At 43.6% G+C, this 15,279-nt stretch overlaps 1 protein-coding gene across 10 annotated transcripts in view; it reads right to left on the minus strand.

The window, feature by feature from the left end:
- Positions 1–15,279, minus strand: part of LOC140389974 (rho guanine nucleotide exchange factor 4-like) — a 636,618-nt gene that overhangs the window by 50,341 nt on the left and 570,998 nt on the right. For 9 of the 10 annotated variants that reach the window (XM_072474699.1, XM_072474703.1, XM_072474698.1 and 6 more), the window contains 3 exons: positions 4,166–4,345; positions 2,170–2,364; positions 201–380 (listed from right to left, as the gene is read on the minus strand). In XM_072474699.1, coding sequence (XP_072330800.1) covers positions 201–380; positions 2,170–2,364; positions 4,166–4,345 — 555 coding nt within the window. Of the gene's footprint in view, positions 1–200; positions 381–2,169; positions 2,365–4,165; positions 4,346–4,568; positions 4,680–15,279 lie in introns of those variants that run through there. The other variant, XM_072474707.1, reaches the window with a different exon arrangement.

Here is a 15,279-nt window from a genome sequence, read left to right on the forward strand (position 1 = left end):
CTTCAACTTGACTGTGAAAGCTGTCTGCCATGTCCTAAGGCTGTGAAAAACACTGTGTAATTGAAGTGCAAGATCTTTCTTGCATTCTTGTAATACCTCAGTGCCTCTGGTTCTAATGCTTATTGGTGAAATGGCTATTACTGAATCAAATTTACAAAAACAAATCAGAAATGTTATCTGCAATCAGAAGAATTGCTCACATATTCAAGAAAGCAGGAACCGATCTCACTCAGGTGGGGCTGATCTTTGTTGAACTGCTTCTCCAGACCTTTTAGGAATTTCTTCTGGAATTTGTAAATATCTTCAATGTTCCCAAAGATGGTGCGTAACTGCTCCTCTGTGAACATATCTGTCCTTTTCCGGCACTGCTTAACATAACCCTGTGGAACAGAAAAAACGCCAATGTTTAACAAAGTGGTAGAGTGTGAGATGTGGCAGAATGAGTTGTGTACTTACAGCATGATGGATAACTCTCTCATATTTGTTCGAGCCACAATAGAGTGCTCAGCACCAAATTCATGGCCTCCTTAAATTTCCAGTGCAATCCATTCCAGTTAATTTTGTTCTGTTAAAGCTCTTGCACTGATGCTACAACAGGGTGTTCCACAGAATAGTTGGATGCAGGTTTATCCTGGGAATTTTCCATGTAATAAAGTTATCAGCTCTACCTGTCACCATAGTATGCCTCCACAGGAAAATCAGAGGGCACACAGCCTGGGCATACTTTCCACATTAACAAAAACTCAAGATCACAGGTGACCATCTATATTCTTGGCGAGGAATATTGCATGATGATAGGGGACTTAAAAGAGGGCAGGAGAATGAATTTAAAGTTAGGCAGTCGGCGCACCCCAAAAATATCTCAGTGAGTTTGACCAGTGAGTTTGACCAGGAAGATTACAGATTTGATTCTTCTCCAATGTTATATTGGAAAATCTCAAACCAAGGTAGTACTAGGATGGCCCTGACATTGGATGAACTAATCAGCTAAGTTCCCACTCTCAGGACTACATGAGCTGACATTGGATGAGGGCAAGAGCGGGCTTGACTGTAATCCCCTATAGTCGAATAGCCAATAATTCCTAGCTGTCAAAATGAGCAATGGCCAATTGGGTGAGATATCAGAGATGACAGGCCGACTTGGAACATATGCCTTAGAGGGAAAAGGCAACAGGAAAAGGAACGCAAGAAATAGGGGGCAGGAAGAGACTATATGGCCCATTGAGCCTGCTCTGTCAATCAATCTGGTCATGGCTGATCTTGGGTATCAACTCCATTTTCCCTCCTCCTCCCCATATCCTTTAAATCCCTGCGAGACCAAAGATCTATCTATCCTAGCCTCAAATGTACTCAACGATGGAGCTGCCACAGCCCTCTGGGGTAGAGAATTCCAAAGATTCACAAACCTTTGAGTGAAGAAATTTCTCCTCACCTCACCTCACTCATCTGAGGAAATAAATGATTGTTTTGTAGGTTAACTCAAGATGACAAACATGCACAAACATAGGGGGGGAGGTCTTAAACATCAAGGTCAGATATAAACTTCAAAGATCCTTCAGAGCTTTACTGCAACTAAACAAAGTACCAAATCAACCTCAGTTCAGAATTAAACGTCTTTTGTTAAATTATCTTCAAAGATAAAACATCCAGCTTCTTATCTATCTATCTATAACATCCAGGTTATGAAAAAATATTTTTCAAATAATTAATACTGAAGCAACACTGCTTCTAAGCAGTTTTTTCTTAACTTACACTTCACCACATTTACCACAGATGCTCATCCAGATGGATGATGCCAGTGCAAGAAGAAAAGCTTTGCTCCTCTTTTATGCAATATTGGTATTAATCTCATGCATGTCAGATTTTGCACAGGTCGGTGACCAACTACAGACAATCAGTATTTGCTCACTGAAATTGCGACGTGCATGTCCCAGACTGCCAACTCTTGGAACAAGACTTTAGGCTTATTGCAGGTTGAGGCTGAAATGATATCACCCTCTGTGAAGAAAGTGGAACCTGAAAATCTATGAAGCAATATTTCATTATATCTAACAATATATTAATGCTTTACAATGGGGAATGTAAAATGACTGACACTTGAGCAGATATCATTCTCTTTGAAGCCTGCAAATGAATGGTACATTTGTAATGCGCTATCCTAGCTCTTACCTCACAGATATCCTTTAAATGTTTGATATAATCATTCTCTGTGCTCATAATCTCACTGATGACATTGGTCCTCATCTGGTCTTTTTTTGATTGGCCGGTGGCCAGGCGGCGGTTGGCACTGTTGGCATCATCGGGTTTTCCGTCTTTGACCTTGACTGGATATTCTTCCATGGGTTCATCCTGGTTGACCCACAACTTTAAGAGCAAAAGGAAAAGGCAGTTTTATACCGAACTTACAGTCTTTCCAACTAGGACTGTGTTCATAGCAAGATCTGAGATGTACTGGCCAATGAAGGGTTGTGCCAGAATGGTGTCCCTTTTAATTAATTTCATCATCCCTAAAACTCCCTTCAGCTCCCAATCCTGAGTTTCTCTTGTATCTTGTACACCGCTCATTTTCCCTTCATCCCACCATTGTGGATAATCTTTCAACCAACTAGATTACTCTCTGAAATTCCCTCTTTAAACCTTAATACTGGCTTCTCCACTTGTATGATTCCCTTGTAAAACCCACCTCTTTGACCATCCTTCCTAATTTTTTTTTTGGCACAGTCTCCTTTTTGTAAACATCTGCCTCAGCAAAGCACCTTTTTTCTACATTTAACGTTGCTCTATGAATCCAAGTTCTGGTTCAATTTCTTGTATGATGACCATCGATCAGTCACAACCTGAAGGAGAGAATAACTGTGCCAGTCATCTTTAGGAAACCACTATGAATTTTTAATTTTTTTTAACTAGTTACTCGAAAGCATTCATTACTTTGTACTCAGGACCTTTCAGTCACCTGTATTTTTCTTGTGATTCATGCTAGGTAGTTTCTATGTGGCATAATTTAAATTTTTTTTGACAGTAACCAATTCATTTTTTCCAATTAAGGGGCAATTTAGCATGGCCAATCCACCTACCCTGCACATCTTTGGGTTGTGGGGGCGAAACCCACGCAAAAACGGGATTGAACCTCGGTGCCGTGAGGCTGCAGGGCTAACCCACTGCGCCACCGTGCTGCCCCCATGTGGCATCATGATGCCCTGTTCCTGAGACATCGCTAGGGCAAATACAGTTCGAATCTTAATTCGAGGTTGCTAAATTCAAATTGAAATCATGGCTAAAATCCAACACCCGGTATCATTTGAATGGAACTGCTTAGTTCAGATTACTGGGGGATTAGATTGTTCTTCAAACAAAAAAATAATACTTTGACTCAACCGGCATAGATTGTAATGACCACTGAGCAACACTTACGTTCATGATCACATATTGGGTAGAGTACCACATAAAATGTTGGCTCGCTGTAGCCAGCCTGTTTAAAGTATAGAAAACAGCAAGATCAATGCACTACTGCCATTTTCTGACACATTGGGATTTCAGATTATTCTGGTCTTCTTCAACACCAGCAATTACACAAAGTGCTGTAGAGGGTCACTCATTGAATCTTGCAGATAGTAAGACTGAAACTCATTGTATATTTGGCAACTTTTGGAGGAATGGCATTTAAGGGTAAATTCACTGAACTCAACAGAGATTTCCAATCCATTTGGAAAGAGCAATAATACTGAATCACGCTCCATGCTCAGAGTGCAGCATCAGTGAATTTACCCCTTTATATTTTGTATCTACACTGCCTGCTCAAAAAGAACACCTATATTTTCTCAAATATTTTAACTTTCTAAACATCTTTTCGCACTAGCAGCTGTTGTGCAGTATAGTATACCTTAGGGGTTTACTTATTCCAGTTTAATTTGCAATGTTCTAACCATATTGTTAAGAAAATTGAATTACGTGTTGGACGATCCAATGTAGTTAACAGCAAAGAATGCAATCGAAGAAGAGATTCAGCATTGCAGACCTATTTACATAGGCTGCTTGAGCTTCACTCGCAGTGATGCCATCAGAACTGCTCAATTCAATAGTTTGAGCACCGATACCAACCCTGCCATCCCCGGCCTCTCCGTCCCCCCACCGGTCAATCTGCCTTCCGATGTGGAATTGTCCTTACCCGCACAAAGCTTGCAGGAAACCAGCCTTCACTGTCCGCGATTCTCCCCCACCACCACTCTTTATTGGTAGCGTCCACTACTTCAATGACATCACCAGCTTTGAAGCCCAGTTCCTGGTCATCCATAGTGATATGGTCCCAGAGGGCCTCTGCATACACCACGCTGCCATCGCTGATGAGCTGCAAGGAATCAGAAAAATCTTATTTGGATTGCACTTCCAATACAAATTTTCAGCTTCTATCTTAAAACGCTTTAAAAAAAAACTTCACATTGGCTTGTTGCCAGCCGCCCCGAATCAGATTTTTCAAATCTGATTATTATTGAGCGAGTCTGTGATGGGGTTTATTTAAGTCGAGTGCCGTGTTACCCCTTTCAAGGAAAATGCCACAAGATGGCCCGTACCTGCGTGGAGCAGCACCGTAAGCACCCTGGATCAGATATCGCTTTTAACTGGATTGTTCGCCAGATCGAAGTGCAACAAGCTTCCTGTGAGGCTCGACAGTTAAAAAGAGTGAAATAGATGCTGCTAGGTAACTGAGCATGAACAGGCAGTGACGGGAAATGCGCGTAGGTTCTTAATGCTAGGTAACCATGGGAGAAAAAAGGCACTGTACAATTGTAAAAGAACTGTTACATAACACCAATTATTCTTTAAAATATCCCAAAACAGAACACTTCAATGTACGAATAAACATGACAGATGAAAAATCCAAATCAATTTTCTGCAATTTTCCTCAAATGAGGGAATTATCTCAATCAAGTAGAAAATTTATATTTTTAATTAAAGCACGGACTGATAATAATGCTCTGTCCTGAGCTGATTTTCTGTCTGTTGACAGCAGTAGCATCAAACTACCACCAGGGGTCCTCTTGTTTTTATTTCTCTGCAATACAGAAGGATCATTGTGATTGGAGATGAACCGCTTGGAATAGAAAGACTGATCCAACAGCAAGTTTTCCCAATGACTTTCAACCAACATGTCACAACACAATATCCTCCACCTAATGGTTAATATTAGCGTTGCGTGCTTCTTACTTTGTTAATGCACCCTAGAGTTGGGTACCTGGCATAGCAGGAAATACAGCAGCTCGTGAAAGTGGGTTCTCAAATAACATCCAGTGTCACATTAACTGTCTGTCAAGATATTGAGAAAGGTGGGTGGGATTCTCCAATAATGGGGCTATGTCCTCACGCTCGCGGAAAACCACGTGCGAATCACTGGACTTATCTGGAGAAAGTCCAGGGTGATTCTCCAACCTGGAGGGGGCTAGCAGGGCCCCGGAGTAGTCTTCGCAGCTCCGGCTGCCAATACGGGGCCCTGCACCTCCGGTCGTGGGTCCGTGCATGCGCACGGCGGCAGCCTCTGTTGGCTGCCCTGCGCGACATAGTCGACCCACACCGCGGACCGGCACCAAGAAGATAGGCACCCTCCAGATCGCGCGCGCCCGAGGATCGGTGGCCCCCGATCGATAGCCTGACCGTCCTGGAGGCCTCCCCCGGTGAATGATGCCCCCGCCCCCCACCACGCCATGTGCCCGCCAGGGTGGAACCATGAGAGAACCACACCGGCGGGAACTTGGCCAGCTGCACTTGGAGAATCACCACAAGGGCCTCTTTCAATGGCCCCCGACCGGCGCCGCATCGACCATGCGCGCCCAATTGGCGGCGATTCTCCGGGGACCAGAGAATCGCGGGAGCGGCATCGGACCCAATCTCGGGTTTGACGCCAATTCTCCGCCCCCATGCTGAGCGCGATTTCGGCACGGAGGCTTGGAGAATCCCGCCCCTGAACTTTGGAAAGAAAATCTCAATTACAATTTTTGATCGCAACTTACTGAAAACCTTTCCATCATTATTCAGAATAGATTCTGTTGCTAACTTTGGTTGGCTCTTAATTCTTTGCCCGTTGGGTCTTTACTGAATTTGCTCTGTTTCTATAACCTTTGCTCTAGAGTCGCCAGGTATCTTTATGATACCGCCACGAGGTTCAAGTTCAAGTACTGATCAATAACTCAACACACCAATCAGTAAGATTCAAATCAAAACACATTTATTATACACAGTAAATTGCTACTCATTCATAAACTCTACTTTCTAGACTATTCTCTATCACTAAAAGGCCTATACTTAGCTTCGGAATTGGCTCACGAGGTCAGGGGAACAAATGGCCTTTCGTTCGATCTGAGTCTGCGGGATTCAAAAGCTGGTATGGACTGGTAGCTGGGAGCGCCTATCTCGTAGCGTGCGTTGACTGGAGACTTGGTTGATGCGGCAGCTTAGGCAGTTCACTCTCAAGGGTTAATTCGAGTTGCTGAGTGACCCTGCCAGGAACGATGATTTGAACTTGGGGGCTCTACTTTATAGTCCCCAGGGGCTTCGCGCCGTTCGGGGCGGACCCCGTATCTGGTTCCAAGTGATTGGACTACGTTCCGATCACTTGGATCGATTTCTCCAATACTGGAGTTGTTCCCTGATCGCTGGACGGTCCCTGAGTGTCCGTTGGCCTTCCTTTGCTTTGGCTCCTGCTGGCGCCAAGGAGTCTGGCTTGGCCTTATTCACCTTAAATGTTTCTATTGTACCCGGGGATCGCTCATTAGTATGCAGATGGTTGTGAGTTTCAGTGCTGTCTGGACTTTTGCAAGTTCTAATACACAGGATTTCTGCACTTGCTAGTTTTTGCCTGTGTTGGCTGAAGTTCCCTGTAGTCTTTGCGGACCTCCATTTTAAATCGGGAAGTGGCCAACCCAGATGGCTACAATTCTAAGAAATTGATATATTTTATAATTGTTGCAGTAATGTTATTAAAAAATTACTTTAAGATGCATACAGCCAGTATGTCTGGTAAAGCTGTGATTAAGGAGATTGTAAAACTGAGTTAATCACTGAGTTTAACCATTTTACAGATAGTAGGCTAAGGAAAATATTGTCTTGAGTTTTGGAGGACCCCTTGGTTGTAGATAATTTATGAGGGATTGTGTTTTGGTCCTGGCTGACCAGGTCATGGGCTATCTTGTGGGAGGAGACAGTAGAATGCATTCTGCTTAGGGTCAAGATGATGTAATTAAGTGGGGGAGCCAGGTGTGCCTGTAGTTTCAGTTTGCATAGGATTTTACGTTGAACAGAATTGTCTTGAGTTGACTCCTGAAAGATTCTTTCCAAGGTCTCGGCACAAAGGAAAGCAAGTAAACCTGATGTTTTATTTTATTTATAAGTGGCTTTTCGACTATATTGGTTTGCTTCATTGGAATACATATAGTATAGATACAGGTATAGGGAGTAAGTTTAAGTTTTTCCTTTTAATTAATAACTGCTTTAACTGTGAACTGTAAAACTATTACTTTCTTGCTTGATTTTGTATTTAAATTAAAGCTTGTTTTTACATAAAAAGTAGTGATTGGTCGGTGTTATAATTCCTGTGGTACATTTACCTTTCCTCACAGTTTTAAAAATTGCAAATAGCTGGGATCAGGGTTCCCAACAAAATTGGGAATATATTAACCAATTTTTACACGGTTGAGTGACAAATAAATTGACAGTGTATCATCATGAACCATGAAGACATGCTTTACGCCAAATAATGATTTTTAATCCACCGATTGGAAATCTGAACTGAGCTTTCAAAAAAAATTGAAGAGACCAAAGTGAATTGAACTCATAACCCAAGATGGCTAACTCCAATTTGCACTACAATATATTCCGCATTCCAGTTATTAGAGTGGAGTTAGCTTGCATGCAAAACCCATCAAAAACCCAACTTCAGAGGAGTGTGAAAGACATTTCCTATCTCATTAGGAAAATATCTATGATGATTACCCGAGGTATTCAACAGTTGGAGATGGGTCATTGTGACTAATCACTTTGACAATGGGACCCTGACTAGGTTAGCTTCCAGAAATTAAACAATAACCCTTTGAAGTACATTTTTTTAAAGCCTTCTGACAGTTGGAGATAGAAGGACACATGACAAGCCAACTTTTTGTATGATTTAAGTATGTTTTCTCGGCAGAACTGAGAACAAGCAGCTGAAGGAGAAGACATCAGTGGTTCTCCCCTGGTTCCTTTTTCCCTCCAACAAGCCTGGTAAGCCTTAAGCCCTGTTTGGTGATGGCTGCAGACAGTCATTTCTTAAAAGAATGCAAACCAGTACTACAGTCTCTCGAACAACCAACTCAGCCATCTGCATCTTTAAATCAAAAGCATCAAATTCAGTCTGAAGACAGCCAAGTCACCAAATAAAGAGGGGGATTCTGTGATCCTGAGGCTAAGTGTTGACGCCGTCGGAAACGCGGTCGCATTTCTCGACGGCGTCAGCACGGCCTCAGGATCAGCAATTCTGGCCCCGACAGGGGGCCAGCACAGCACTGGGCACCGAGGGATCCGCGCATGCGCAATGACACCGGCGCCAACACGTGCATACGCACTGGCTTCCTTCAATATGCTGGCCCCTACGCAACATGGCGCAGGACTACAGGGGCCGGCGCGAAAGAAAGGAGCCCCCAGCCAGAGAGGCCGGCCCGCCGATTGGTGGGCCCCGATCGCGGGTCAGGCCACATCGGAGGCCCCCACAGGGATTGGACCCCCCTCCCTCCCACCCCACAGGCTGCCCCCCGACCCTTCCACGCCGAGTTCCCGCCGGCTGAGAGCAGGCGTGGCCGGCGCCGGCGGGAGTCGCCGTTTTTACGATGGCCGCTTGGGCCGAGAATCGGCGGGACGGCCGCGTAGAGTGGCCCCCAACCGGCACCGCGCCAACCACGCTGGCACCATTGGCGCCGATTCTCCTCAGTGCTGGCGTCGGGGCGGCGTAGCGCGATTCGCGCCGGTCGCGGGGATTCTCCGGCCCAGCCCCGGGCTGAGCGAATCCCGCCCAGACTTTAATTTGGTCAACCTGTCCTTCCACACTCTGTAATCTTTATTTTTATGTGTGTGAACGTTGGTGCATATTTTATTATTTTACTTAGATTGGTTTAAGTGTTATAAAGTTATCTCTTCCTTTGATAAACTTTAAAAATACTGTTCTATTGGTTCTTTTATGATCACGACATCTAAAAAGTTAAATGCTCAGTGAATTAGCAAGTAACTCTTTTTGAAATGTTAGGATATCGGATTAGACCCCAACATGTGTTAGGATCCCAGACAAAAACCCCAAACAATTTTTTTAAATTTGTGAAATTGAGGAAAGGATACTTCACTCCAGGAGTGATGACTCTGGCCAATAGGTATTTTTTATGTTCAAACATATTTTAATTTAAACACAAAATTAACCACATTAACATCAAAGACAATAGCTTTACAATTATCAGCTAAACAGTTCTTAAACACAAGGGGAAACTTAAATTTACTAGTTAGACCTGCTACTAACTCTAATTAAGCAACCTAATACAGTTCAAATGGTACTTTAAATAAAGTTAACAAACAGACTACTTTCTCGGTTGTATAGAGATTTTGGAGAGAGTTCCTTTCAAGAGCAGAATCAATACACCTTTGCTCAACCTAGCAGTATTTTGCAAAACCTCTGTTCAACTTAAAATCCTTCTGTCTTGTCAGACTCAAATCCTATGGCATACTGCAAAACTACATACAGACCTGGCCCCTCCCATTAATTACATCATCTGTTTCACACTAAGATGTCATATGACCTGCTTAGGTAGGACTAAATACAACCCCTCAAATTATCTACTCTCCAGAGAATATCCAGCAATCATAACAATGTCCCATTAATCCGCGATATATAAACAAGCAAATGGTTGGAATCAATCATGACCTTGCCTTTTATGACTTCTTAACTACAGATTTAGCAGATAATCAGTCTGGATAACTTAACCTAGATTCTTTAATAATGTTACTACAACAAATATACCTCAACCCAGGTTTTTAAAAACATTACTGCAACAGATAAAAAATACATATCAATTTCCACATTCATCACACTCCCCCTAGTAAAAATGATCCAGCAATATGAGAAGATAGTTTCATTTTCCAAAGCATTTTCAACTTTAAACAGCACTCATTACACTATATGATACAGATATCATCATATTTGTGCATGCAACTTCTCTATAGTCCATTTCAATCTCTCTTTCACAACTTTGAATGTTCCATTCATGTTATCTCTCAAAGCCGAGATAAATCATCTGCAATCACATTTTTCTCTTCCTGATACATGTATCATTTAGATAAATATTTGTAGTAATAAATTCCATCAAAGAGTCTTGCATTTCAATCTTTAAACTTCTCCAAAAACATCCATGGATTACGATATATAAGCAATTACTCTGATGAATTGTGAGCAAAATAAGTGTAAAAATGTTGCAATGCCAATACCAAACTTAATATCTCCTCGATGGTCAATATTTATTTTGATGACTATTTAATTTTCTGGTAAAGTAACTAATAGGTTTTCCATTCCTTCATTGTCTTGTAATCGTACAGCACCAATGGCCACAAAAATGGCCACATTAAATTGCTATTGCTAATAGCAATGACTAATTTGGTGCTGCTAAAACTGGTGCATTGCTGAATAGTTTTCGGATTGTCAAATGCCTCCTGATATTCTTGTGGTGATATATATCACTGTGAGTACACAAAGGGTGAATGTACATACACTACACCTAGCTAGACACTAGAGGGAACACCAGAGACATGACACACAGACAGTCAACCAATAGGTCAGTAAGATAGGACACGACCAATGGGCATTCAAGATACACACAGAGGTGACACTACCACAGGAGGGCATTACACCAACCCATATAAAAGGACACATCACACATGCTCAGTCTCTTTCGAGTGGAGACACTCAGTGAGTACAGATACAGGGTTGATTGAACATGAATCCCACCACATGGATTGTAGCAGACTGGTTCGTCAGTCTGAGTAGCTATAGCAGGATTAACAGGAGCGTCGAATCAAAGTAGGAGAATTGTTAATAGTTTAATAAACGTGTTAAAGCTATCTCCAAGTCTGAACCTCCCTTTGTCAGAGTGCATATCAAGGAAGCAGCTTGTGCTACGCCAAGAGCATTACAAAACATGATTCCAGGAGTGGACTGTTAAATCCATACAGTTTCAACTCGGCGAACAGTGACAAACAGCAACAAAAGCCGGGCAAGATGATGATCGGGATTCCAATTCCACAGCAGCTCCAGTACCAAGGCAATCTCAGTGAAAACTGGCGTTGGTTCCGGCAGAGATTCGAGATCTACCTGGTAGCGTCCGACCTAGATGGCGTGGTGGATGCAGAGAAAATAAAGCTTCTACTTACCATCCCAGGTCCAGAAGCAGCTGAAATCTTCCAGACCTTCAAATACTCAAAGGGGCAAATCAAGAGCGATTTCCAGGCAGTCCTGGACAAATTCCAAGACTTCTGCGCGGAACATACAAGAAGAAAAGGTAAAAGAGACACCAAAACTCACCGCGAGGTAGGCTTGCAGCAACGAACGGCAGTTTTGAATTGCAGCCATCTTGGAAAAGGTGCTGCACATGCGCAGTTGTGCGAAGAGTGCACAGAACGGAAAGATCCATTTGCGTATGCGCGAGAAGCCGCACATGCACAATTGCGAAAAAGGCCCCAAGTAAAAGAACAGCGATCTGCGCATGCGCAATCGCTTCCTACGCACGACGTCACAAGTGCCGTGAGGTCAGAGACCCCGGACCACACCCACTTAAAGGGGAAATGTCCCAAAACACGAAAAAAAAAATTTACGCCTCAAAACCAGATTCTTTCACCTGGAACGACAGCACAATGCCTGAAATTCGACCAGTAGCTGAAAGTAACCTGCCAGAACCCTGCAACAAGCAGTTAGCACCGCCCAAAGAGATGATACAGTTTTTGAAAACTATGACTCAGACCTTGAATTCTTCTTTGGACATTGCGAGCCCAGTGCCAGCTCCGACACAAAACCTGATGATATGGCCTTGAAGACAATGACTCAGACAAAGTATTCACCTTGGTAGGCTACCCCAGTACCAAATGCAAACTGCAACTAGACGTGTTGCACATTGACGACCCCGACGACGAGTTCTTCGGATTTGAGGATCTTCAGCCCAGCAGCTATGACATCCCGACTTGTGAGTGCAGGATTATGCTGCGGCCTGACACCAAGAGACAGAGAGCGGTATAAGCCCACAGAGAGCGGCCTGCTGCCACACCGCGAAGGGTCCCCGACTCCACACAGAGTGGTCCACGCACCACAAAGGGTCCCAGCCTCCACACAGAAAGCGGTGAAAGACTCCACAGCGAGACAACTACATGTCTCCATACAAGAAGTGACTCCAGTGACACATGACTCCACGATAGAAGCAACGCAAGGCTCCAGAGCGCAGTCCTTGCATGAACAAGAAGTGATGACAAGTTTCCACAGAGAGACCAATGCACAATTCCACACAAGGAACGCTGCAAGACTCCACAGAGGGAGTGACACAAACCTCCACAGCGAGTTCGTGGACAGCCTCCACGATAGAAACAATGCAAGACTCCAAAGCGCAGTCCTTGCATGAACAAGACCATGAGGTCTAGCAACCTCATCTGAGCAACCAGCAGCGACAATGCAAGTCTGCCATGCTCAAGTGAACAACATAAAGACGATGACAGTTTGCCACGCTCAAGTGTACAGCAAGCAGACTATGACAGTCTATCACGCTCCAGTGAACAAGAAGAAGACTCTGACAGTCTACCACGCTCAAGTGTACAGCAAGCAGACTATGACAGTCCACCCAGATTATTTGAGCCACCAGAAGAAGACTCTGACGGTCTACCCAGCTCAAGTGAATGACAAGAACACACTGAGGCTCTACCCACTGTATGTGAGACAAGTGACGACGGCATCCCACTTCCCATACCAGATGTGCAACGTGACAGACCTCAGCTAGAATGTACAGAGGCACTCGACAATCACAGTGAGACTGCTGGTGACTCCGGTGACACCACGTTACTTCAAACCTCATTCGCTCGAGCCTCTTCGCAAGCAAATGCATTCCTGACTGTTTTGACTCCAGACGGGGAGCATCATGAAACCTCAGAAGATGCAAGTGAACCTGAAATGACTCTGGACGGGGAGCATCAAGAAGCCAAAACTGACTCAGGTGAAACAGACCAGACTCCAGACGGGGAGCATCCACAAGCCAAAGCTGATTCAAGTAAGCCGGGCATGACTCCAGATAGAGGGCGCCACAAACTCAGTGACGGCACGCTCAAGGAGACAGCAGATGCCACAAAGCATGCTAAAGGGCTGGTTTAGCACACTGGGCTAAATTGCTGGCTTTTAAAGCAGACCAAGGCAGGCCAGCAGCACGGTTCGATTCCCATACCAGCCTCCCCGAACAGGCGCCGGAATGTGGCGACTAGGGGCTTTTCACAGTAACTTCATTGAAGCCTACTCGTGACAATAAGCGATTTGCATTTTCATTCATTTTCATTAACACGAGTAACTGTGTGAAGGACTCATATTATCCACAGAGTGTGGTCCTTGAGCGCAGCAAACACGACAACAAAACCAACCAACACAACAACAACATCAAAGACAATAGCAAGAAGCATACCAAAGGCAACAACGTCGACAACAAGCACGACAAACACAACGCCAATGGAACTACGACTGGTACGACATGGTACAACTCTGCAAATGAGGGACACTGTTACTGCTCAGCTCAGTACAATGACATGCCATGGCAGGACGATGCATCTTACCAATTCACGTTTGCTGCACTACCAACAGGCAACCTGGCTTTCAGGACAGATGCCATCAAGAATTACCACCACAAGCATCGAAAGAAGAAAATAAAAGAGTCCAAATCCGACAACGAAGTGATTTGACCACTTCTTGGTTCCTTCGGCACAGGGACACTGATGGCGTTTACAATGCAATGCCACCATCAACATCACCAACTCACCAACCAAACAAGAAAGCCACTCGACCATGATAATTAATGAACTTTGGACTCATGCATATGATTTGGACTTATTGTTTAATGATCACTGTTATCATAACTTGTACAGAGTGTCACTCATCTACCTAGTTTGTTCAATTTACTTTAACACTGTACAGAAAATATGTAACACGAAACAAGGGGGGATGGTGGTGATATACATCACTGTAAGTACACAAAGGGTTAATGTACATACACTATACCTAGCTAGACACTAGAGGGAACACCAAAAACATGACACACAGACAGTCAACCAATAGGTCAGTAAGATAGGACACGACAATTGGGCATTCAAAATACACACAGAGGTGACACTACCACAGGAGGGCATTACACCAACCCATATAAAAGGACACATCACACATGCTCAGTCTCTTTCCAGTGGAGACTCTCAGTGAGTACAGACACAGTGTTGATTGAAACACATCACTCCCACCACATGGGTTGTAGCAGACTGGTTCGTCAGTCTGAGTAGCTATAGTAGGATTAACAGTAGCGTCGAATCCAAGTAGGAGAATTGTTAATAGTTTAATAAACGTGTTAAAGCTGTCTCCAAGTCTGAACCTTCCTTTGTCAGAGTGCATATCAAGGAAGCAGCTTATGCTACGCCAAGAGCATAACAAAACAATTCTGACGTCCAATGAAATTTTCAGTTCTTTTTTAAAAGTTCAGTCAGTGGTGGAGCAACCACACTGCTAAAATTTGGTACAAATTGACAGTGTTAATGTAAGCCTACTTGTGACAATAAAGATGATGATTATTATTATCTGCGTTATTTCTGAATCCATCTGTTGTAATTCTACCAATTTTACTGAAATAAAGATATCCCCCAGCTGCTCTGCTCTTTATCAACAATCTGGTCAAAGATTATTTCCGTTATTAAACCTCAGCCTCCCTATCATTACTCCTTGATTTCTCATCCTCCTATCTCAATCCGTGGCTTTGTGATTCTGTTGCCACACAATCTGGGAAATGCTTCTTGATTTTACCAGATTTTACACTGGTTTTTCAACCACAGTAGGCATCACCCCCACCTATGTCCCATCTATTTCATTATCCAGGATAAACTGTACCCCTAAAAAAGGTCATTTCTCAATACTCCGACCACCACCACCGCTTTTCACCAGATGCCTTAACCTAACCTTACATAATAGAATACACTCACTTTACCAGTAATGCCAATTATTAC

Source organism: Scyliorhinus torazame, chromosome 14 (assembly GCF_047496885.1).
Source record: "Scyliorhinus torazame isolate Kashiwa2021f chromosome 14, sScyTor2.1, whole genome shotgun sequence".
Taxonomy (NCBI): Eukaryota; Metazoa; Chordata; class Chondrichthyes; order Carcharhiniformes; family Scyliorhinidae; genus Scyliorhinus; species Scyliorhinus torazame.